Genomic DNA, 24,053 nt, shown 5'->3' with positions numbered 1-24,053 from the left:
TAGTGGAGGATTTTCCATGGCAAATTTCCATGCTCTTCATAAGGCTATGGGGATATTAAAGCAAGACTTATACTATCCATGTTGCGATAGTGCGCTTCCATCTTTAGAAGATAGAGTTATTGATTGTAAGCACCTGATTCAGTAGTTTGGGAGGATTTGTTGGTGGGACTAGCAAATGATCCAGCATTATGTCAAGCAGTTTCTGACATGGGTTATCACATCTATATCATAGAGACTTCATCCGGGATCATGGTTACAGGATGATGTGGGTATTAGTAGACATGATGATTTGGACGATTATTACTTTTGTGGTGGTATCACAGTGGTTGCGGAGAGATATGGAATGATAGAGGTTTCTAGTTATCCCTGTTTATACTTGATGGATGGGTTTTGGTTCAGATGGTGTTGGAATCTAGGTGTTGTTTTGTTTGACGCCTTGTCTCACAGGGATTCCAATATGTTACCACCTTGGTTGTGGGAACACTCTCATCTAGTGTGGGATCCTGGTATTATCTTATGCAGTGCATTTGATTGGGCGATCCTTGATGTGTTGCTTCATTTCACACACCCAAGAGTGTATATTAGAGTGGCACAACAGGAATTTGTTCATTGCTTGTGGACAAGTAATCTCCAGGAAGGGAGGATTGTCATGTCCCCTTTCTAGAGTGGACATCAGAGACGGTAGAGTTGGCCTATCATTAGAGTCTCGTAGGCTGGTAGTGGTGTTTAGAGACTTAGTCAGGGTACACAGTGTTCAAATCTGGAGTTTCAGATAGTAGGAGAGCAGTTGAGAGTAGTTCCTTAATTGTAGGAGGAGTTTCCTACATTTTAGGAGGTGGACATGGGTTACATTCGTGAGTCTCTACAAGATCATTCTATTGTTTCAATGTCAGGAGATTCAGAGACATTCCTATTTTTTAGGAGTATCCCTATTTTTGAGGGATGAGACTATCAGTTATTTCAAATTATCCTGCATTAGTCATAGGAAGTGACGAGATCAGTTTCACCTTGTAGAGGTGTTTTGGCTATCAGTTCGCTATTGGAAAATATTTTAATATATATAAATATTCTCTTAAGTTAGCATTTTAATAATTTATAATAAAACAATTTATATAGCTATTTTGGAGTAATAAGGGGTTTTTGGCCTCCTTTGGTTTTCTTATCCTTTGGTGTAATAGCTTGTTGGAAAGGTCTTGAACTTTTCAAAATATTTCTCTTTTTGACTCATAGCATTTTGGTGAATGGATTTCTTTCTATTGGGGAAAAGGTCATTTTTTAGATACTTGACCACTTTAAAAATGAGAAATATATTATTTTATAACCCAGCGCCACATGGAGATGCTTTTAGGGTTCGAGCTAAGTTTGATGGGTTATAAGGAGGTAACGACAAAGTTTGAAGGCATTATTGACATATTACATCTTGGATTTGTATTTTGGGCTTTGATTGAGCTTTCAGCATTTGGGATGCCAACCCCACTTGCTTTGCCTGTTTGTGACGTAGCCCCCAAAACAATGGTTTGGATTCTTGCAGTCATAAGCATCTCTTGGAGATTGTGCATTGCCTCTCCTGGGGAACGCAGTACTGAGTCAGAGTTTTAGCTGGGGTTTGGGCATTTTACTCACGTGTGGGCACTTTGCAGCTGTACAGCCATGCCTGGCAACCATATTCTTTCCCATGTGCAGCATTTGAGAGCTGGATTTTGGCCCTAGCTTCCTTCTGGGCTCATATTTCACCTTCACGCCTTCAGGTTGGCTTTATTCTGGGTTGTAATCATTTGGATATTATTGTAAGTCTTCATTCGGTTACATATTAGGCGTATATTCAAAAAATCTGTTTGAAACGACTTTGCTTTAAATGTATTTGGAATACATTTTCAGAACTGGTTCATGTTATTTTACTTCTGTTATTACTTATTGAAAAATCATCAAAAATATAAAACAATCAAACCTTTCTGCAACTTCTATCTAGTTCTGCAAGAAAATTTTAATAAACAGGCAAAATAAATTTAAAAATATAAAATTACAGTAGATCAGCAAAAGAGATCCATCAGGGATCTTTCACAAGCTTCATACTACTGCTTTGAATTACTATTTCATGCTGTCAACCTTCTTATGTTGTGCCAAGTTCAGAGAACCTAATCAAGATTTTTTGAATCAAGCATTGGTTAAAACTTAACCAACATATATACGCAGAAGCAACCACAGATTGGATGGGAAGATCTGCTTTGTTACAGAATGGATGGCATTTCAAAGTTGGACATGTACAGAGCTTTGCAATGTGTGGGGCAAAAAATTAAACAACACATGCTATTAAATATACTCAAATGCGGAAGGTTGTGACAAAATTTGTTACAAATCCCAGTGGGTCAGGATGACCTTCCAATTGTGCTGTTTTACTTTAAATGCCTCCTTATCTGTTCAATGCAGATAATGAATTATGGATGGAATCATTGTGATATGTCTTTCACCATTGAAAGTTGTGATCACAACAAGTGATGGCCACCTAATTTCTGTTCTGATTTTTGCCATGTAAGCATTCTGCAGATTCAGGATCCACAAACCCTTCGATTGTGCCTGTCATCATCCAAGGTGCAATGGATCTTCTTGACCTTTAACCTCTTAATGCATGTCAACATGGCGTGAACTATAAAGATATCTGATGACAGATAGATCTGAGCCACATGTCCATATCTTCCATATTGAGATATCCTTTTCAACTGGAAGAACAATCATTCAATTACCCAAATTTTCATGTGGGGAAGTGAGCATTCAAAGGCGAATAAGAAACAGGTGAGTGAACTTGCTTTGTGCTGCCCTCGAATGAGTGGGCATCAAATGCTAAGTTGAAGTAAATAACAGTAGTCTTTTTGGTGGCAAACTCACTGAGGCTGGTACTGTGAGGGTTCCCACCAGTTAGTAAAACATAATTTCAGTCCCTGACCATTTGCCCTTCATGTAGCAACAAAGCCATGTTGTAATGACTTTTAGATAACACAGCAGAAACAAAGGACAAATAAGCAGATTTAAATGAAATTACAAACTCTAACCTAACACATATTGAGAAACCTACAAAACAAACAAACAAATCAAGGGAATGTAAACTCTTTTTGGCACGCCCAAATTTCTTTAATGCCTGGTATGCACTCACATAACTTTCTTACGAAGAACCCGTGGAGTTCTCATATTGATCACTTTAACTCTGAGTGGTTTTAGAATCAATCAAGCATTTTCACAGATCATTTGGCCATTGGGAACCTATACTCACATGTGTGCTTGATGTCCTAGTTGTGTGACCTGGATTAATTTGAATTTTGTTGCTTTTTTTAGTTGTATGTATATGGGAGATTTTGCTCTCTTCTAAGGATCTTTGATCTCTGTAATTTTCTAGCATGCTGGAGCTTCAATGTAAATCTCGTCTTAGCATTTTTTTCTTTATATGTTACAGTTCATCTCGTTGCCTTCAAGGCCATGGTTGATCATATGTGTTGAAGCAGTTAATGATAAAACACGTGGTTATGTCTATTCTTGATCTGAATTTGCTTATTATTTTAATATAAAGTAGAACAAATTCCTTTTTCTTTCTTTTCTGTTAGATAAATCAATGGTTCACTATAAAGGGATGTTGTCCCATTTTGGATTAGATTTTTCTAACTGTTTTTCACTTTGAAGCAACTAGAAATAAAATTATGTCATGATAAGGGAGCCCATGTGTGTTACCTTCTAGATCATAAATTTGGATGGATAGGACGACATAAGAAATAGAATTCACCTAATCAATAGTTAATTATCTCTCTATGCCATAAATAGAAATATTATAATGCTTTAAAGACTAAATTCAGTGGTATGCTCTTAATCATTCATTGATTGTTAATTCTCAATTTATAGGTGGTTCAATTAATATATCACTCATTCCTTTTCTTCTTTATTGGGAGAGTACCATCAAATGGGTGGTTTTAAATTCTCCAAAATTGTGTATTTTTTTGTTAATATCTGGTCAATAGTGCAAATATCTGGTGCCTCCTCCCTTTCAAAAGATTAATGTACACAGGTCCTCAACTAATCTTTCTGAGAATTCTGAGAAAGAGCAGCCATCCGCAGCCACCAGGCAAACTCAGTAGAGATATTTATTTGAGTTTTTAAGTCATGGCATTGATGTTCTAATTTCTGTGAACTGCTGATATGTTAAAGTTGTTTGCTCCAGTTTCACACTGTTGACTACTCTGCTCAACAAGATGTCAGTAATCATTTGTACTTGAATTAATGGAAGAAGATTATTTCACCATGGGTAACTGATTTAATTTTTCCTGTTGCAGGCCTGGCTTACTACAATTTCATTGGCACTATGTAAGGTCAGTGGGAACTTATTACCAAATGCATTGATTTCAGGTTACATAACAGAAACATTTATTTGAATTTGCTTTAACTAGGTAGCTTATTGGTATTCAGTAAGACTTTCTTCTTTAGAACTTTGCTTGAATTTACAATATTTGAAATGATGGCACTTTATGTTCCCTTGGGATACGTCCCCAGCCCTTAAGATACCATCCTGCCTTACATCGTATTTCTGATACTGCGAGACAGCAGGAGACATCCTCTTGCCATTCCCAAATTTCCCCTGAATTTTGAAATGTCCACAAAACGACACAGAATGTTTGGAAATGTCTGTTGGACATTTGGCAGAACTTTGCTTGAATTTACAATTGTTGAAATGGTAATACATTGCCATGTTCCCCTTGGACATGTCCCCAGTCCTTAGAATGCTGTATCTGCCATACATTGTGTTTCTGAGACAGTGGGATAGCAGGGAACATCCCCTCGCTGACTCAAGTTTTCCCAAAATTTAGAATTGTCCATAATATGGCACAGACTCTTTGGAAATATCTACGAGACATTTGGCTGTCCTAGGGAAGGCCACTGACATTTGATACATGTCCAGGTGTCTCAGATGGAAAAGGGGGAATTTGCTAAAAAGTAATCTCAACATTTATCATATACTGCTGAATTGGTGACTTCAATTTCTAAAAATTTGTTTGTTGTTGGCCCTGTGACACCATCATTTTCTGTGGATATATGGCTTTACTTAGAGGTACACCAAAATTAAAGAATTTCACCACACCTTGGTTCTGTTGCAGGGGAGGAGGAAAATCCATTTTCTACTCACAGAAATATGTTTTCTCCAATTAATTGCTCTCTGTGACCAACACTTACAGAATTATAAAATAGCAACAATTGAAAGCCAAATTGTGGCTATTTGGCTATTGAGAAACTTATTCTTTTGTATGTTGTTATAGCTATCACCCACGGGATGAGTGAACTATTCCTGTGCACAAGACTTAGGCATGTCGAGCAAGGCCCAAATGGACCGATCTGAATGCCATGAATTTTGAGATGACCTCTGAGAATCCTATATCAGAACCAACCTAGCTACATGATTGTCAGTGACATCAACAAAGACATGAATCTGAATTATGATTTATTTACTACTATTTACTAGTGTCATTGATATTTATCTTAATTTTTAATTTTTAATTTATTGCTGTCACTGTCTTAATTATATATGTGTCTGCACTGCTGTCATGATATATTTATCACACACAATTTTTTTATTGCTGCTCTACCTATATCACTGCCTTTATTTTGTCAAGGAGGTATAACTTTTAATTTTGTAGGAATTTTAGTATAGCTCTTTTTTTGCTTTGTAAGGTTGGTGTTAATTCTGTAACTTTGTAATCACACTGGTCTGATGAAACAGATCGTACAAGATCTGATAATGCATATGATGCCTTTGAGAGGCCTATAAATATAATTGTTCAGTTCTCAAGCATACTTGGCATCTCCCTTAGGGTAATCTTGTTTAGTTTAACTATGAACAAAAAAGTTAGTTTAATTACTAATTATTATATTTCCTAATGGGAGCTGATTTTGAGAGGGCAATTCTGGCCGACCTAGAGAGGGACACGTTCCTTCTAGGGACATGCCCCTTGGGCGCCATATTTATAGAGGTTGTTTGTGGATAAAGAGCACACAACACAATCTAAGTTTGCTTCTTTAGCATACATTACCTCGTACGAATTACAGCAGGATATACATATTGTTGCAGAAATATTATCTCTGAAAGAAGAACCAATAGTCAATCTGAAATTGATAAAGACAATCTCCAGCACATAGAAGGTATTATATCAGATTATTAGTTGCAGAATTTGCTCGGAGAAGCCACTCCACACTTCTACCCTACATACCTATGCTCTCCACATGACGAGCTCCAGTGGACACTGCAAATTCCCAACCCAACCCCAAATGAACAATCACTCAACCGACCTAAATCCGGGAATTCGGGTTTCGCAAGATCTTGTCATATGCATGCGCATGCGCTTGTGTGTTGGCATAACTAACTCCACGAAAGTAATCAATACATACCCATGCAAGGGTTGAATATGAGAAATGCAATAAAACAACCAAGTGTAAATATCTTATTCAACCAAGCATCTTGCCAGGAGTATGGATTCGACATGAATCCAAATGACCACAAGCTAAAACCATGGAAAGATTGGAAACATAACAAGCATTCCAAATCCATGAACAAAACATATGCCATGAAATTCCCACAAAAACTAGGTGGCACACAAAATGAGGCATTGAGAAAAATGCTCAAAAATCAAATAGTCCAGAATTTGACAAAATATAAAACCCTCCAAAATGAGGTCAAACACCCAAAAATCAAATAAAAATTGAGCTAAAAGATCACATGCAATTTTTGGCAACATAACTCGATGTAAACTTCAAATTAAAACACATAACATAAACAAATATTTGTTCCCATCCAACCCGGTCAAATTAACACAGAAAATGGAGGGGAACACTGGTTCTCAACCTCCAATCAAATATCAATAAAAAAGTAGAGTGAAAACGGATCAAAATGAAAGAAATGAGAAAGCCTTACCTCACATAAAATACCCAAATCTGAGGATTTCAGCCACAGAATAAAAAACCCACTGAATATGATGAAACACTCATCAAAGAAAGAGATCTCCGCTATGAAGCTAGCGAGACCAACCACACTATGATTTTGGGAGCCAAACTCTCCCAACGAACAATTCACGAAAAACACCCAAAGAAGGTTTGAGGATTTTTTTCTCCAAAACATGCAATTGCAAGTGTAAAAGTGAGAATTCAAATTGCCTTTTTCCAATAAAAGCTTACACGAAGTGACTTATAAATTTGGTCATTAAACAACTCATTAAACTAATTGGTCCCCTTTTTGAAAAAAATAAGGTAATTCCAAGAATTGGAATACAACTACGACAAATTAGCTGGTAAATAAAATAAATAAAATAAATTATAAAATTTACTGTAAATCAATTGAATTGACATTTTAAATGACATTTTCCAGGACAATTGTGAAATCCTAAATGCACAGACATGCTCATGGGTTTAATCACATAATGCATCATGAATTCGTATTTACCAATTACCAGAGGGTTAATAACAACAACTAGACATATACGTCGTCCATATAGGGACGATATTGCCTCAACATGAATTGTCAACGTCACTATCTTCTAGTGCCACTGTTGGGGATATAAATACACACTCAGATGTTGAACTTAGGGGGAATGTACCTGGTACTTGTTTAGTAAACAAGGAAACATCAAGTGTAGATGCTAATATATAATGGCCAAAGCACACAAAGACACCCAATCACGTGAAGGAGAACAAGGCGCCGTATAGATCTCGCAAGTGAGTATGGGTTGGTTCCCGCTTCGTACTGGCACCGAGCAATCCACACATAATAGTAGTGCAGTACAACATAACAACATATAATCATATAGTAAAGCATTTTAATTTAATTCATTTAAATAATTCATTTTCATCATTGAGCATATATTTATTGAAGGTAAAAGATAAATATTCATAGAATAAAACACACCATCAATGAATCCAATAATACCCATCTGATAACTTATGAATCATAATCCATGTTCGAATACAAAATAAACCAAACATCATCATAAGGCATCATGTCACATCACTAGCATCATCATGCAAATATGATCAAACTAAATAGTAACACATCTAACATTTAGCAGCTATGATACTGGTAATCAAAATAGTGTATAGTCATCGAAGCATCTTAATATGCAAATTGCCAAATACGCATGACAATCCATCAAAGTATAGCTCCGGTCAAAATAAACATTGGAATAGAATGCAATTACAAGAGGCGCTACATCTTGTGAAGGTTTATGTGGTTTCAAAGGTTTTTAATTTGCACTTGGTGGTGGGGATCCCTCCGATCCCCCTGTATAACGACAAGGAGCCTACCCCCTTGGAACCCATTAGGACATTGCCTCTTGACCTCATGAAGGCCACATCCCCTATAACCCCGTGACAAGCACTACCCATTAATCCCATAATGCAGTTGTCCCCTTGACCCTCATTAGGTGCATTGCCTCTGAACCATGATAGGGACTGCCATCCTAGATAGTTGGTCTCATTTTTATTCTTCATATATCTCTGTGCTATTGAAATGCCTTAAATAAGAAAAATAGTAGGTTTCTCTCATTTTTTAGCACCTTTTTACATTTCTGAATAGTACTATTTTCCTAGATTCTGGAAAAAAATCTTATGCTTTTGGTTTTTGTTATTTGCCAGTAAATTTTTTCGCTGCCATGATCCTACATCCTGTTGCTACCTTCAACCTTACTGCCACCAGCGTCTGATCAAGATGCTATTGCACTTTCTTCACAAATTCTTAGAGCTTGAAACACATTGAAGAAAGTTAAATATGATATAAAACCTATATCAAATGGCCATGTATATGATACCATCTGCCTTGTAGGCGGCCTCTTATAATCCTTAATAATGATTGAACTGTAGTGAGCTAGTTTCATAAATTCTTTTGCCATTGGAACATTATGACACTAATGTAATATGATCATTTTTAGTGCTTTCTCACACTCCTCTGCCACCCCCTGTTGCCTAGTGGCATAATGTTTATGACATTTGATTTAAGATCATTCAATGCCATTATCAGGTGGATATTTAAATTAAGGCTACTGATTAGTGTATATATATATATATATATAAAATTTATATTTAGAATTAGAATTCAGACATACACATATATTATTTTCTAGGATGTCCAGTTTGCTGGAAATGCCTCCTGGACCAGCAGAAGTTCGAAATGGTACCTCGTCTCGATATAGTTCGACTTTTGATCTGGGCAGGGTTTAAAATTTGAATACCCTGCTCGAACCGGCAGGGCAACCAATCAAACTCGGGTGAACCTGAACTGGGTCCTGCAGACTTGTTTTAAGTCATTTTTATTTGCGAATTTTATAAAATTATGACATCCACAACCCCAAAATGTGGATACAAAGGCTTATGTTGACTTCTCATTCTCATTTGTGGTGTCCCAAAGGGTTATTTTGTCTTGAACAAGAGAAAATAGGTGGTTGAGCAAGAGTTTGGTTGTGCAGGGAGTTGGAAGATTGATTTGCGAACCTTCTTCAAATGTTTTCGCCTCATTCCTACACCTTTACAAGCTTACAATGAGTGTAAGAAGAAGAAGACTTCTAATCCATTAGTTAAACTTGAAACAGTAATACTTGAACTTGATGTTTATAATTTAATTTTAATATGTTGAATCTTTGATGTTGAACTTGAAGTATATCATGCTATGATGGTATGATCACTATTCATGATGTTAAAATTACAAGTTTATGGTGTTTTTGTTTTTTAAATATTTTAAATATTTATAATACTATGCAACATTGTGATCTAACTCATATTTCTAGGCTTCACACGCACACGCACACACATGTGCGCACACACGCGCACACACTTGAACTTCTTACATGTTTTGTACTACGAACCAAACCTCTTTTCAAAATTTTGCCGTACTGGTGAACTGGTCCTTCATAGTTGAACCCGAACCAGCATCCTAGCTTATATTTATACTATTGTCCCACAGACATCCTTTTACAATGACTCCTCAGAACCTCTCCAGAATGTGTGCTGTCTCTTCTCTGAAATGCTGTAAAACATACTGATATTTGAATGCAGTCTTTTGGTGATTCACCATGATTTTAACTCACTCATTTTTCTTTCCAGGTCCTGGATCTTCTAGATGGGCTGAAGAAAGAGGAGGAACTGGTTTCTGGCATGATGGAAAATAATATGCCGGTAATTGATAATAGACCTGTAATTTTGACTTATTGAATCATAAGACAGAATTCAATAAGGAAGATGTGCTGCTTGTTATCTATTCTCTTTTCTACCCAAGCTATATGAAATGTAGAGATGCTTTAATTTTAGTGAACAAAATTTTTAAATTGTGGGAACTGTACAAAATTAGGTGTTACTTTACAGTTGTATATAAATAGAGACGAGATCTAGGCAATGACAATTCTTTTTGTAATACATTTCTAATAAACAAATGGGCATTAATAGATTATTAATATTATATTATCTTGTAAAGGATCTCAGGTCACTTTGGACTGATAAAAAGTTTGTCGTGTGGGATAATTCTTGATGCACATATTCTCATCATCTCTGTAGCAGTTATGCTTACATGAATCTATATCAATCAGAGTCAGGATTTGGGGCTCTCTGATTTTGAATCATTTCAATGTTGCTTTGCTAGCATTGAGCTTCCTCAGATCTCAGATCAGTGGCACTAGAGTATGTTGTTCTTGGCTGCTTGATCTTATTTAGTTTGTCATCTACCACTCAGTTTGTAACAACCGAACCCTACTAACATAATAAAATAATATACAATTTTAATTACCGAACAAGAACACTGAATTACAACTAATTTTCAATTTGCTAAGAACATGAAAATAATCAGAGTTGACTTTCTATTGTATACAATTGAAATTTTAATGAACTTTCTGTCATTCATTCAAGGATAAATAGAACTGAAAAATTAATCAAATTAATAACATTGACTAAACCTGATTATGCTGTTGCTTTTTGGTTGTTATTTTTTGGGTTTCATTCTCCATGGGCAAAAGAGTATTCTGAGGGGTTTTACCACCCAACTGTAGATCTTTGGTTGTGACTAGCTGTCATCTGCACAATTTTTGTAGGAAGGAGCCCAGGCCTTTCTAGGTCTGCACAAGCACGGTATTTACTTTATTGCCATCCGAGATTTGGGGTAGAACCCACAATTGTCATAGCCAGTCGACCTAAAGACATCCTTGCCTAATAGGTAACCTTCCTAGCTAGACGTGTTGCAATACCAGTTCTAGTGACTAACATACCACCTTGGCCAAGGTTTCAAAGTACAAGCGCATACAATGTGGCATAAACGTCTTAGCTGATAACTCTCTAGGAAGACAATATTGTACCCGTTCCAGGGCTTGTCTTAGATCAATATGGGTAAGAGTTTCAAAGGTTCAACCTAAACTCAAGTTGCAGGTTCATAGAGCAATCAGATCTGAACTAGAGGGAGAATACAAAACGATCTAGAGGACTCAATAGGCAGACTAAACTAGAACCGTATGCATGCTATTTTAATTTTTAAGAATGTGTTATAACAGATTTTTTCACAGGTTTCATTTCCTTAATTAAAACCCTTATTTCCTTAATAAGTACAACTCACGCAATAATTTACATGATCCAAAAAACCCTGGCTTAAATAATAGATTTATGGATATAAATGCCATAATTTAAGAAGCATTCACGTGATGACATGCAAAGGGTATTGATCTATGTTTCCTTGAGTTTCCTGGATGGCAAATTTTTTTGTCGATTTTGGGGGCTAGGGGGCAGGGGAGGAGGGGGTCGGGGGCATGAAACGGCAAATAGGGATAGCTATATATATAAGATAAGATAAGATAAGATAATGATATTAATGTCCAACAAAAGACCAAAAAGAGGTCTATGGGACTGAAAGATTACAACAAAGCAGGGCTGAAGCCAGCAGGAGCACACAAAGGTGTCCGAAGAAAAGCAACAACAACAAACAAATACAAGCAACAGAAAGCACTAGGAGTCTTTCTTGGGTGAGAAGAAATCAGTCATAGAATGATACACGTGTCGATGCGTAGAGGTACTACACTGTCTCTGACCTGTCCCAGAAGAGTGTTGCTGGTGCCTATAAGCAGAACGGGATTTGACGCATCTAGAAAGATCACTAGGCTGAATAGAGCTAGAGGGCCTTTTCACACCACGCAATAAAGGTGTAAAAAAGGCAGTAATGAGCTAAGTAGATGAGTGCTAGTGTGGAAGTAGAGTCTGAATCATGTTATCCCGGAGCATAGTGGCCTCATGTAGATACAGTGCAAGGCATCTTTGATGATAATAGCTGAAGAAATCATAGAGAGAGAAGCACTCTCTGAACAAACAAAAGAACCTCCCTCTGATCTCGTAATAAATAGGGCATCGAAAAAGAAAGTGAGCCTCATCCTCCACCTCCCCTAAAGAACAGAACAAACAAGTCCGCTCCTCCCTGTCAATATGATGATCCAACTGAGCCCGAAGACGGTGGGAACCAACTCTGAAAGAACCTAAAGAGATCCGCAGGGCATGAGACCAACGCCGTGAAAGATAGCTAGGTCGGGCAATAATCCCATCTGAGATCTCCAAAAAGTGTGTCGCATAAAACGACATCTGTGGGCGTAATCCACCAGGAGGGTTAACCCAGGTAGCAGTAATGTAACATCTATAAATATCAAGACGAACATGCTCATTCAACTCCTGTCGAGAAGGGAGAAGATGAGCAGGGGCATCCAAAGAAAACTGAAAGGGGGGGAGACGATCAATATCAATCCCAATCGAACTCAGCAAAGAAGAGACTTGTGCATACCAACACCGCGCATGAGCACCAGACTCAGCAGCCGCCATGGAAACCGAAGAGCAATAAGCTAAATAGGAGTAACGATCACGGTCTCCAACCATATCAGCAAACCCACGAAGGCGATGAAGAAACCAAACTAAGTCAAAAATGGCTGCAAGTAAAATTTTAAAATATACAGTGAAATTTGAGAATGACTTGAAGGTGGTCTGCAAGTAGGGTGGGCTGTCGTCACCTGTACTTGCCTGTAAGAGTGCCCTATCTGCAGGCTGCTGCTTGTGTATTCTGGCTGGCTGGTTGTTTTTATGATTGCCGTGTGTCCTGTTTTCTGCGTGCGTGGCGTCTGAGTTTTTATTGTGTTTGGTGGGTCTTTTTTTCCCCTTCTTTCTGGCAGCCCAAGTTAGGGCTTGCATGTGTGTGTCTTAACTTTATTGATCATTGCAGTCTAGTTCGTGGCTGATTTTGGCCCCAGTCCTAGTTAATTGATGGTTGTTGATGAGTGTAATGATGGCAAGGAGAAGCAGGAAAAGAGATAAGTGGATTTAAAAGAACAAGGGGGTACTAAGAATGTTGCCTTCGAGAAACCCTTGTATAGTGTTGTGGTTTCAGACTCATCTTTTTTTGTGGTTGCAGAGAAATTACTGCTACACCCATCTCCTGCACTATTCTGATTAATGCTGCTCTGATCCCAGGATTGTATGGCAACTCATCATAATCCTCAAGAGGTAAGGCACTCCTATCAACTCCCGGATCCCAAACCAGCCTCGGAAAAAATGCTCGAACATCCTGCTGTGCTAATCCGATATAAATAATGTGTCCAAAATTGTGAAGCCACTCATCAATATGCTGCTGAAGTAAGGCATCAATTATACCAATACCAGAATCCCACACTATTATACTATCAAGACCATCAGATATGAGAAGATATAAATGTCTGGATGAGCTATTAACACTGGACAACTCTCCATCGATGAGTGATCTATCATGGAAATGCATACTAGTCTCCACCGTAACTGTCCATCTATAATGATTGATGAATGCATCAAACTGCTCAATAGCTGAAATCAATACCAAGGGTGCTGAGAGGCCATACATTTCGTCATCTGTCTGAAATATACCGAGGTACATCACTGTCCTGGATAAAGAAAGGACTAAAAATTCATCACCCACGATCAAATTATAACTCCCATTCAACTCATGTGAGTCAAAAATTGAAACCATGTGTAAGCTGATCGGAGAATGAGAAATAGTGTCAAATCTGAAAATCGGGTCGCTCAATAATTCTGTGAACCAAACTCACCACTAGGAACTGCAACTGGGTCCCACATCCTCCAGTCAAGATCATCATCATCACGGAAATAAGAAAGATCGAGATCTTCTATACTCAGCTCAAAAAGTGGATTGTCAAATGTCCAATCGGCATCCACCTGAAACAAGGAATTATCTACTAGCTGAAAATGATCCAAAGTTTCATTATTTGATCTCTTGGGGCAGTTATCCAAGTCGTAAGTCTGTTGAATGCTATCAAGTTCCTTAATCACTTCCTGGAAAAACTCATGCCTTATTTTATCCTCTTGTTCCTTATATTGTTTGGTGACAACAATCTGATTTTTTGCTTCATGAAGTGCAACTCGTGTATTGTTGAATGCCCTTTGAGCAACATTAAGCTCCCTGTTGAGCCTATTAGCCTTAATTGACCAGCATAATTTTAAGATGTAATTGTAATTCCTGTCTGAAAGTAGGCATAAATAATCTGATTTCAAAGACTCTAAGGCTTCTTTAACCCTTTGTAAATCAGCAACAATAGAATTGCTTCCCATTCCCTTGTGCCTCTCTTCTATTTTTGCCTTCTTGTAGATATCTTCAACGATCATGTGAGTATCATCATAACACACCAAGGCTGCAACAATAATCTCTTCACCAACTTTCAGCTGTTTTTTCAAAGAATCATTGTCACATTGGCATGTATTTTCTAGTTGGTCATTCAAAATATCATCATCCTTGATTGCCATCTTTGTTTGGTCCTCTGAATCACAGTCATGCATATGTGAGTTGCTGATGCAAGAAACACATGACTCATCATATGCCTCAAACTCCCTGTTTCATTGATTTGTGTGCAAAGGCAAGGGTGCTACTATGCCATTAAACAATTCCTCATGACATGAAGTTTGATGAACCTCTTTAGAATCATGCAACATACCCTCACTTTGAGTTTGATTTTCTGTAATAAAATGTTTGTCAATTTCAATCTCTAGATCACCAATGTAGAGTCTTGAATGTTCCATACCTTTGACAATACTTGAATTCATATCATCTCCACTAGTTCTGTTGCTTTGTAAGGGTAAAAGGGTAAAATTCTTATCATCCTGATTGTTGGTCTGTATTTCTTTGGTGACCCATTACCACAAATGTATTTAGGTATCCAAGAATGGTGACATGCGAAACAGATCTGTTATCTCCTCATTAGATTCTTGCTCATTTTTGGAGATCCCTCAACTTGTATGCCTGCTGAAATTAACTCAGGTTCAATCATAAACTCTTTGAACATGTCCAACTTATCTTCAATCAGCTCCTCCACAAGCTCGTAAGCCATAGGTGAGATTATGCACCCCCTTCTCCACATAGCCAGCAAATCTGATTTTAATTACTGACATATGGTATCGTTCTCATCAAGGATTAATGACATGATTTTTTAAATGCAAGCTCTTACATTGTCTGGTTGATGTTTCCTGTATTCCCTTAAGAAACATTGTATCATTTGTAGAAACATATTTTCAAAGCCAAGATCTAACATGATAATATAAAATCTTGTTTGTGCCACAAGGTCCAAGATTTTTGCCCTCTTACCAAAAGTAGGATGTTTAACATCATTTGGTCCTTCTAAGCTGTCCATAATCAGCTGCATGACCACCTTCAGGATGCTATCATTATGAGGTACAACGGAAGCTGTTATTCTGATGATTTCACTAAGGCAGGATGCAACTATTAGTCTCACATATTTGCTCGTATGCTTCAACATCTGTGCTGCACCAAGGCAACCATTGACGGTTGTAGGACCCAGTTATAGATCCTCCAATCAGATTGATCCACCTTAGATAAACATGAATCCAGCCTTTCCATATTTGATAAAAGTTCCCTTGCTGAATTATTGGTCTCTAACTGCCATCCACTGATGTACAATCTGTTCCCTATTACATTTTCCTTTTGCAAGTCTCTTAGCTGCTCATCATTGGAATCCTTTGAGAAATGCTTACTTTTCTGGTTTTCCATTGCATTAATTTCTGTCAAAAAAATTGGAGTAAATTAGAGATAAAAATAGTTTGCAAACTGTCTGGGATACTTGTAGTTTATGGTAGACTATCCTCAGAATGAAGATCAAAGATGCTTATTCACATAAAATGACTGCCATAACCTTTCCCACTTTCAAATGCGTAGAATTGCCAACACGGTAATATCCCTGGAATATTTTCTACCTTGTATATCCTGTCTGCTTAAATGGCAGTCCTTATAAAACTTTGAAATGCAATGCTGGGACTTAACAGGAGCATTAAGTAGCCAATGAGATATATTAACAGACTAGATTTCTTTTAACAGAGAGTTTATTTGTCATCATTTATTGAAACAATACCTTCCAATTTTTCCTAATAAAATAACCAGTCTAACAGAGAGCGTGGCAAGTAACAGCCACGAGCAAGGAGTTTTTGTAGAGGTGGTGCCTGGTTGCTGTAGTTTCCACCCAAACTAGTGTCACCCGTGTATGAACTCTGTCAAAATAACGCCAATTTCTCAATCACAACAGTTTACTGTTTCATATTCCAAACATTGGCTGTATGAATTTAGCCTCTGTGATACAGATTGTATTTCCCACGCTAACGTCCAAGTTTGATGACTATACTGAAACTGCTCACGGCAAATAAAAAGTCATGCTAAACTCCATGCGCTCCTCAAGATTAATTTGCAACACTTATTGTCAGCAACAACAAATACAAAGCTTGTCACTGAAGTCTTCCACACCTTCAAATGTTGAAGCAGCAATAGCATGAGTTGTAACGACTTTGGTTTATTCCTGCCACTGTCTGGAACCACCACAATACAATGAGGTTTATGACATGAACAAACTGCACCTCAGAACATAATCTATCACCGTAAGAGTTTGTATCTGCAACTCTGCTGCAAACAATTATCCTCATGCATTAAGAATACATTGATTTATAACATGCACAAAAATTTTGTTGACTTTTGGTGGCCAAGAAGTACCACTCTCACCAGTTAGGCAACACATGGCAAAAAATGGGCGCCTACAACAAAACATAGAAAGCATACAATGTTGGACATCAACTGTTGACTCAGAAACACGAGAATACTTTTTCAGCATAACCAATGATCCCACAACAATCGGCACACAAGAATAATATCCTAGTTTTCCAGAAACGATAACATTTACCACTAACCACAGCTCTCACATGAATCTATTTATTGCCAAATATAATCCGCCACTTCATTCAGTCAATTCTCGAAGCACCTGGAGATGTATAGTTTATCCTCAGGCCTGAACTCCATTGAGAAATGCCAAATGACGATGCAGATGTATAAGATGTTTGCAGAAACAATAAACAGGCTATTTTAAGCTTCACTACACTTCTCCAAGCTCACCCTGCAATAGTTAGCCATGGCTTAGAGAAATAGGTATTTATATTCAAAACACCCAACAATGCTCCGACAATGCCTGCAATGGTTGGTAAGCACACTAAAAAATCTGCCGGAAAATTCTGGAAGCCATGATTCTTCAAATACTTAGAATATAGCAAGTTTTTGTGAAACAATTACTCTGAAATACTATGCCAAGAAATCAACTGGGCCTGCCATAAGCGTTACACCAATGTAATCGTCTCTTCTTAAAAATGATTTCTCCTAGGTAACGGACACTCGAACCATCACATTACCACTCGCTTGAACACTAAAAACCCTTGCAATTAACGTCCGAATAACATTCATCTCCCTTGTGATGGCTATACCCGTTCCCATACTCAAAAGCTACTATACAAACAAGCAATCTATAAACCGATTATGCCACTAGTAAATTGTCACCTAAATCCCGAGCACAAATATCGTATACGAATAAAGTCCTGTGATTTGTTGCCAATAATTTCTTGCAACAATTTCATTGTAACTAACGATAGTAGGGAATTCTTTTGATAGTTTGTAGATGATGTGGCAATACTCAAACTTCTCTGTCTCCCTTAATGCTACTTGTGAGGTCCCAATAACATCGTCTTTGAAATCACTCCACTACGAGTGCCCATCTTCTCAATGGCAGTTGGTAGCTGTGACTGGGAGCCTGTACCAAGTGGTATTACTGTTGTTAAAGTTTTGCCAAGAAGATCCTTTAGAAATAATTGTCCATGACAAATTCAACACATTCACTGGAAAGCAATTTATTAGCGGCAATTTTGTGGTTCAATAAACAGGCAAATATATCTCTTCCCTCCAACAAGCTTATAAAACTCACCATATTAATGTATAATATGTCGACATACACTATGAACCCTGATAAAGTTAGCAAGTCTTAATAAAATGGTTTCCTAGAAGAAGTCACGACAATGAAGGTTATTTTCATAGTAACACAGAGACACATCCTCGCCTTTTTGCCCCATGTCCCAGAGACTTGGACGCACTGGGGACTTGGAGACTTCGTTGCCCCGTCCTTAGCGGCGCCATCAAATTCCACTACGTCTACCGAGGATGAGGGACATCTCGATGTTGACTGTTTGTTAATTCGACTATTTATGTTCAATGTTCCAATTCCATTCAATGTTCAAGTATTTACTCTTTTACCTCTTTACATCTTATATTTCAATACATCTTTTGATAACTAGCAATTTAATGTACCATATGTATATATATACACACCCCTTCCTATCCCCTGCCACCATCCCCCCGTCGTCCCCCCACTGTCCCCAAATAAAGGCACCTCTGTCCCCCCGTCCCAGAAACTTGTCCCCTTGTTCCGCTGTTCCCCCGTTCCGCAGGGTGGTGTAACTATGATTATTTCACAATTACTAAATCCGAAACCCAACTAAATGTCTTCCGCTACTACTTATTTCACCAGGTCTCACGACATTGTGTATGCGGCTAGGAAAATATTAAAAGATGCCTGCCAATATTACTTATAATTGCCCACATAATATTTTTCCTTGTCTCAGCAATGTTAACGTACCTTCATAAGCTCTTTGAAATATTGGTCTTGTTGTGAATATTCAGAATGTAGTTTTAAAACCATACAAATGATCTTTATAAAAACCTCCACTTCAGATACATTGCCAACATTTTTAATTCCCACCAAATAAATAGTGAAAATTCTATATACCCTTCTAAAAATTGTTCTCAACAAACTCCACAAGATGGCAGGATTGAAGGCTTTGATACCACTATCGTATCCCAGTAGGATATTATCTCCAAATTTTCTCAAAATATTTTTCAGAACATAAACAAATAAATGATGCAATGTAAACCAACAATATAACAAGTAAATTCTCATTAAAATGCCTCAAAACATGTTATTGCATTATACATAAGCAATACAATAACTAGATATCAAGTCCAATCTTAATTACAAAAAATGCAGTCAGATTTGAAATAACAAATAAATGCACCTGTAATCCCAGGTGTGAATTCTAATATGAATCCACCACAAAGATGAATCGGGGCTACGTCCACCAAAGGTTTCCATCCTCAAGATCCTCAACAAGAGAAAACTAGCAGCTTCCCAAAGTTCTCCAAAGAGAAACCAAAAAATAAGTCTCAATCCAAGCCTGCTCAAAATGAACTCCTCATCGTTCTTTTAAGCTGAAAATGGGCGACCAAGGCAGTTTCCTTCTGTTGTCCTCTTGTCTTTTTCCTTCTTGTCACCTTTAACCCACATTATAATATTAATTTGACTCAATAATTTTGCATTGAGCTCTTTAAGCCAAAATTAATATTTTATGAATTTGTCTTTAGAATTCCAAATGTCCCAAAATGGGGACATTACAAGATTAAAGATACTATCAATTCTTTGGCCAATGATAAATCTCCGTGGTTGGATGGAGTCTCAGTTGAGTTTAATAAGAAGAATAAGGAGTGGGTGGCAGAAGAGCTGCTACTAGTGTATGAGGAATCATTTTAGGCTTGATCCCTTGGTGAAGATATTAACAAGGGTATCATTAAACTGTTGCCAAAAGGTGGGGATAGGTCTCAAGTCAAAAATTGGAGACCAATCACTCTTTTGAACTTGTCATTGCCAAACTTTTGGCAAGAAGAGTTGCTGGTATGCTCAACAACATTATGTCTGTCACCTAGACATGCTTCATTGAGGGGAGATATATTCTGGAGAATCTCATTACCAGCTGGGAGGCTATGTAGTGGGCTAAGGACAGTTGTCAAAATGCAGGCATGGTGCTTCTTGATTTCGAGAAGGCATATGATAGAATTGATTGGAATTTTGTTACTGTAGATGCATTGAACTATATCCTTAAGGCCAAGGAATTGGATCCTTTAGTCAAGGGTATCTCCTTACCTAATTGTGATATGGTAATCCTTGAACAATTTGCAAATGATACTACTCTTTTTGTAGAACTCTCTGAGGCCAACTTTGACAATGCTATTAATAAACTGCAGTTCTTTTGCAAAGCCTCTTGTGCCAAAGTCTCTCCTATGAAATCTTCCAGCATTGGGTGGGAAGACTCTCCTACTTGGGCTAAAGATCAAGAGCGGCAGTGGATTAGCCCTCACATCATTGTGAGGTATTTGGGAATTCCCTTATCTATGACAAAATTGAGAACACGCACTTGAAATGGAAGACACATATGCTTTCTATTGTAGGGAGAGCATAGGTTATTCAAAAGGTGCTCTCATCTCACACTGTATAGAATTGCCTCTGCTTGGTTATTTAATCAATACTTTAATAACAACATTGAAAAGATTCTAAAGAATTTTTTGTGGTCTGATGGCATGGTCAATAGCAAAAGACAGTGAAATGGGAATGGTGTTGTTATCCTAAAGAGCTAGGAGGCTTGGTATGAGAGATTTCAAAAAACAAGGAGTTGCTTTGGCATCCAAATGGATCCTTAAGGCCCTTATTGGCAATGAATGTTGGAAAGTTTTGATTAGGAACAATCTAGAAGGGAAAGTAGTGGGGGAATGTTCCTCTTATTGATATAGTTTTTGGGGAGTTTGAAGTTAGGGTCGCAGGCTCCAAGGTGTTTCATTCTATTCAGAATGCTTGGGATTAGGTCAAGCGCTTGATATGTCCAAGGAATAGTGTAGGTAAGAATCCATATTACTACTTTGTCAATGGCATATCTATTTGGAGGGGTTGTGTATCTTAATAAGAAGCCCCTAGCCTTAACTTAATATTGCTTTGCTAAACTATGGCACAAAAAAGACATTTCTCTTTTGTAGGATATTGTGGTGGATAATCTGATGGGTTCTTGGGAAGAACTAACGATTACATTTAATAGTCCTAATTCTAAGAAGAAGACTTACACCCTAATCAATAAGGTTGTTGGTAAGTTCTTCCCTGGTAAAAGCATTAACTCTCATCAGTTTTTGGAATAGGTTTATTGGACAAATGGTAAGCCTCTTGGTGACTTTTCTTGCAAACAGATCTATAAGTCGCTTAATTATAAATTAGATATCTTTGGACTTTGAATAATAGTTATTGTATTGCTGTTGCATAATGCAATAACCTGTTTTAAGGTATTTTATGAGAATCTACTGGTTTCCATATTATTGTTCCATAATACATCCGCCTATGTTTAAGTTCTGAATATCAGTTTTGAGGAAACAACTAGGTAAATATCTATTGGGGATATTTCCTAGGGTTTATATTACTGGTTTTTATAATGCTACTTCATATGTTTATGTTCTGAATATTATCATGAGGAAGAAATTAGGTCAATATTTATTTGGGATATTTCAGTGGTATTAGAGCTATGCATCTTGCCATCCTGTGAGGTTATTGATTTTATCAAATTTGGAGAAACCATGCAATATGTTATTTTTCAAATCCTAAAAGGTTGCTTAAATGTGACTGGTTTTTTCTTAAGGACGAAATCCCTTAAGGAGAATAGTGAGGTTGGACGCAAACCCAGTATCTCACCTTTTCATACCTAGAACTGAAGTTAGAAGTAACACATTGGAATCTATATGAAAGAGAGAGCTTCAAACATTTGGTAGCAGGAACAAACGGATAACCCATGGTACTAATGACATACAAGTTATCAACAGGCATGCATAACCTATGTCAACAGAGAGGGAAGAGAGACGTTTCTAGCCCGAGATTGTAGAGGTAATTCCTTGCGTTGAATATAGTGTTGCATCAGTAGTGGTTTAGTCATAGCCGTGGTTCCTCCTAGCCTAGGATTGAATAGTAGAGTTAAAATGGGACTTGGGAGCAGCAGACCGCCATTTGTATGAAGCACACAGTGGATTCCGCATGGGAGTTTCTATGGAATAGTATCTAGTCGGCATTGAGTGTGGTGGTTGAAGTTGTGAGTGAAGCTGGGTAGTGTAGAAGTGTTCGTTGGAAGTAAGAGTTGGCAACAAAGGTGGATTGACCAACATGCCCGCCTGACTAGTAGTAAGGATACACGGTTTCATCTGACAGGGCATGAGAAGGAGTTAGCAAGCGGAGGACATTCCTACACCCAAGACTTACGACAGAGTCTCCATACCCCCATGATGCTTGCTCATCATACAGTGATGCCTTCGTATCATATCACAGAGACCGCTATGGGAGAGTAACCAGGCCAGTGGTTTCGTTTAAAACTAGCATTGCATTGTTCGACAAAAACAGTCCACTCCAAGGTGACAGATAGGACCTCATGTAACCGCAGCCCGTGGATCGGAACATCTACAACGACATTCTATTGTGGTGAAACCGGATATGTGGGATGCATACATTAATACGAGACCGTCAAACATTTGAAGTGCAACATTCTGGTTGATGAATTTATTGGATCCTATTACTAGTTACACAGTCCAAATGGGCATGTAGACAAAATAGTGGTTGTAATTAAAGTTTGAGACCATTCAATCGGTCATAATATTGCCAGTAAAAGGTAATGTTGATGGACACGGAATAACAAGAGTTAGTGGTGAAGATAAATGTCATGCACACAGATTGATCAAGGTTGAAAATCGCCTCTAATATCTATGGAAGCATTTCATATCATTGTGCAAAACATTCCTTGTAACGATTGGTCGAATTTGGCATGTCGAAAGGGTTAGTGAGAAGATGAAATGACCATTTTGAGGCCATTTTGAGCTCTGTCAATCTGAATCCTCATATAAGAGTCGGGTTGAGTAACACTAATTCCTAGAACTGACAACTTGTTGTTCTTGGTGTAGCAGAGACGTTAAGTATAATATTCCCAGCTGATTTCCCAGAGGGAAGAACCGTTACATTTGATGGATGGAGGTTAGCAACAGGCCAGTTCTGTACGCTATCGTTTTCATGTTGAACTGTTAGGCTGTGTGTAAAACAACCATTGCTGACATTGTTAGAGCAGTCGGAGAGTCATTACTGCGACTTGCATAAATTTCTTAATTGTTCGAATTAATATAAAAATGAGAATTGGAGGAAATTAAAGTCTATCAGCATTCCAGATTCCAGAAGAGGAAGCTATTGAACAAGATTTATCATGTGCTATTTGTCATGGAGTTTGGCGTTGATAAGCCTAAGCTCTGTTTATGAGTCAGAATCAAATTAAGCTGATAAGATTAGACACCTGTGTTTCATGCTGAGAGGCTGCCTCCTGCAAAGATCAAGTAGTGGATGTGGTGGAAAGTGGACTGCGACTAAGTTGAGGGCTTGCAACCAGACTTAGAAGGCTTGTGATCTAGTTTTGAGGGCATGTGTTTGAGTTTGGAAAGGCTGCGTGGAGTGAAAAGAGGATTTAGGATTCATGTTCAGGATGACTGCAAGTGTCTATTGTTTGAAGGCTGTGATCACTGCACCACACTAGGCATCTCTTTTCTGCAAACTGGGATGTTAACAATCTACACATTGGTGTCCAGACATATCTGAAGCAGCTCAGGAATCCAAATTATATACTTGCAAATGGCTTATTGAAATTGTGTAGAAAACAACATGCATATATTTCAATATTTTGAAGTTGGAGATTGCATCGTGTTAAATTTTGGAGGTCATCCTCAGAATTGTGTACATATTTAAACAATTTATTTGCTAATTGAGGAAGCAACTAATAGTGAC

General features: G+C 37.7%; 1 protein-coding gene across 2 annotated transcripts in view; it reads left to right on the top strand.

Annotated features, from left to right (window-relative positions):
• The window catches only part of TAP46 (2A phosphatase associated protein of 46 kD), a 164,517-nt gene that overhangs the window by 80,376 nt on the left and 60,088 nt on the right, over positions 1–24,053 (top strand). For both annotated transcript variants that reach the window (XM_089828606.1, XM_089828600.1), the window contains 2 exons: positions 4,314–4,349; positions 10,114–10,185. In XM_089828606.1, the coding sequence (XP_089684732.1) occupies positions 4,314–4,349; positions 10,114–10,185 (108 nt within the window). The remainder of the gene's footprint in view (positions 1–4,313; positions 4,350–10,113; positions 10,186–24,053) is intronic.

The sequence above is a fragment of the Cupressus sempervirens genome, chromosome 1 (genome assembly GCF_028749045.1).
Source record: "Cupressus sempervirens isolate cs-2001-9-10 chromosome 1, ASM2874904v1, whole genome shotgun sequence".
Taxonomy (NCBI): domain Eukaryota; kingdom Viridiplantae; phylum Streptophyta; class Pinopsida; order Cupressales; family Cupressaceae; genus Cupressus; species Cupressus sempervirens.
The sequence above is the reverse complement of the archived record's forward strand: the minus strand, read 5'-3'. Positions and strand labels throughout refer to the sequence as shown.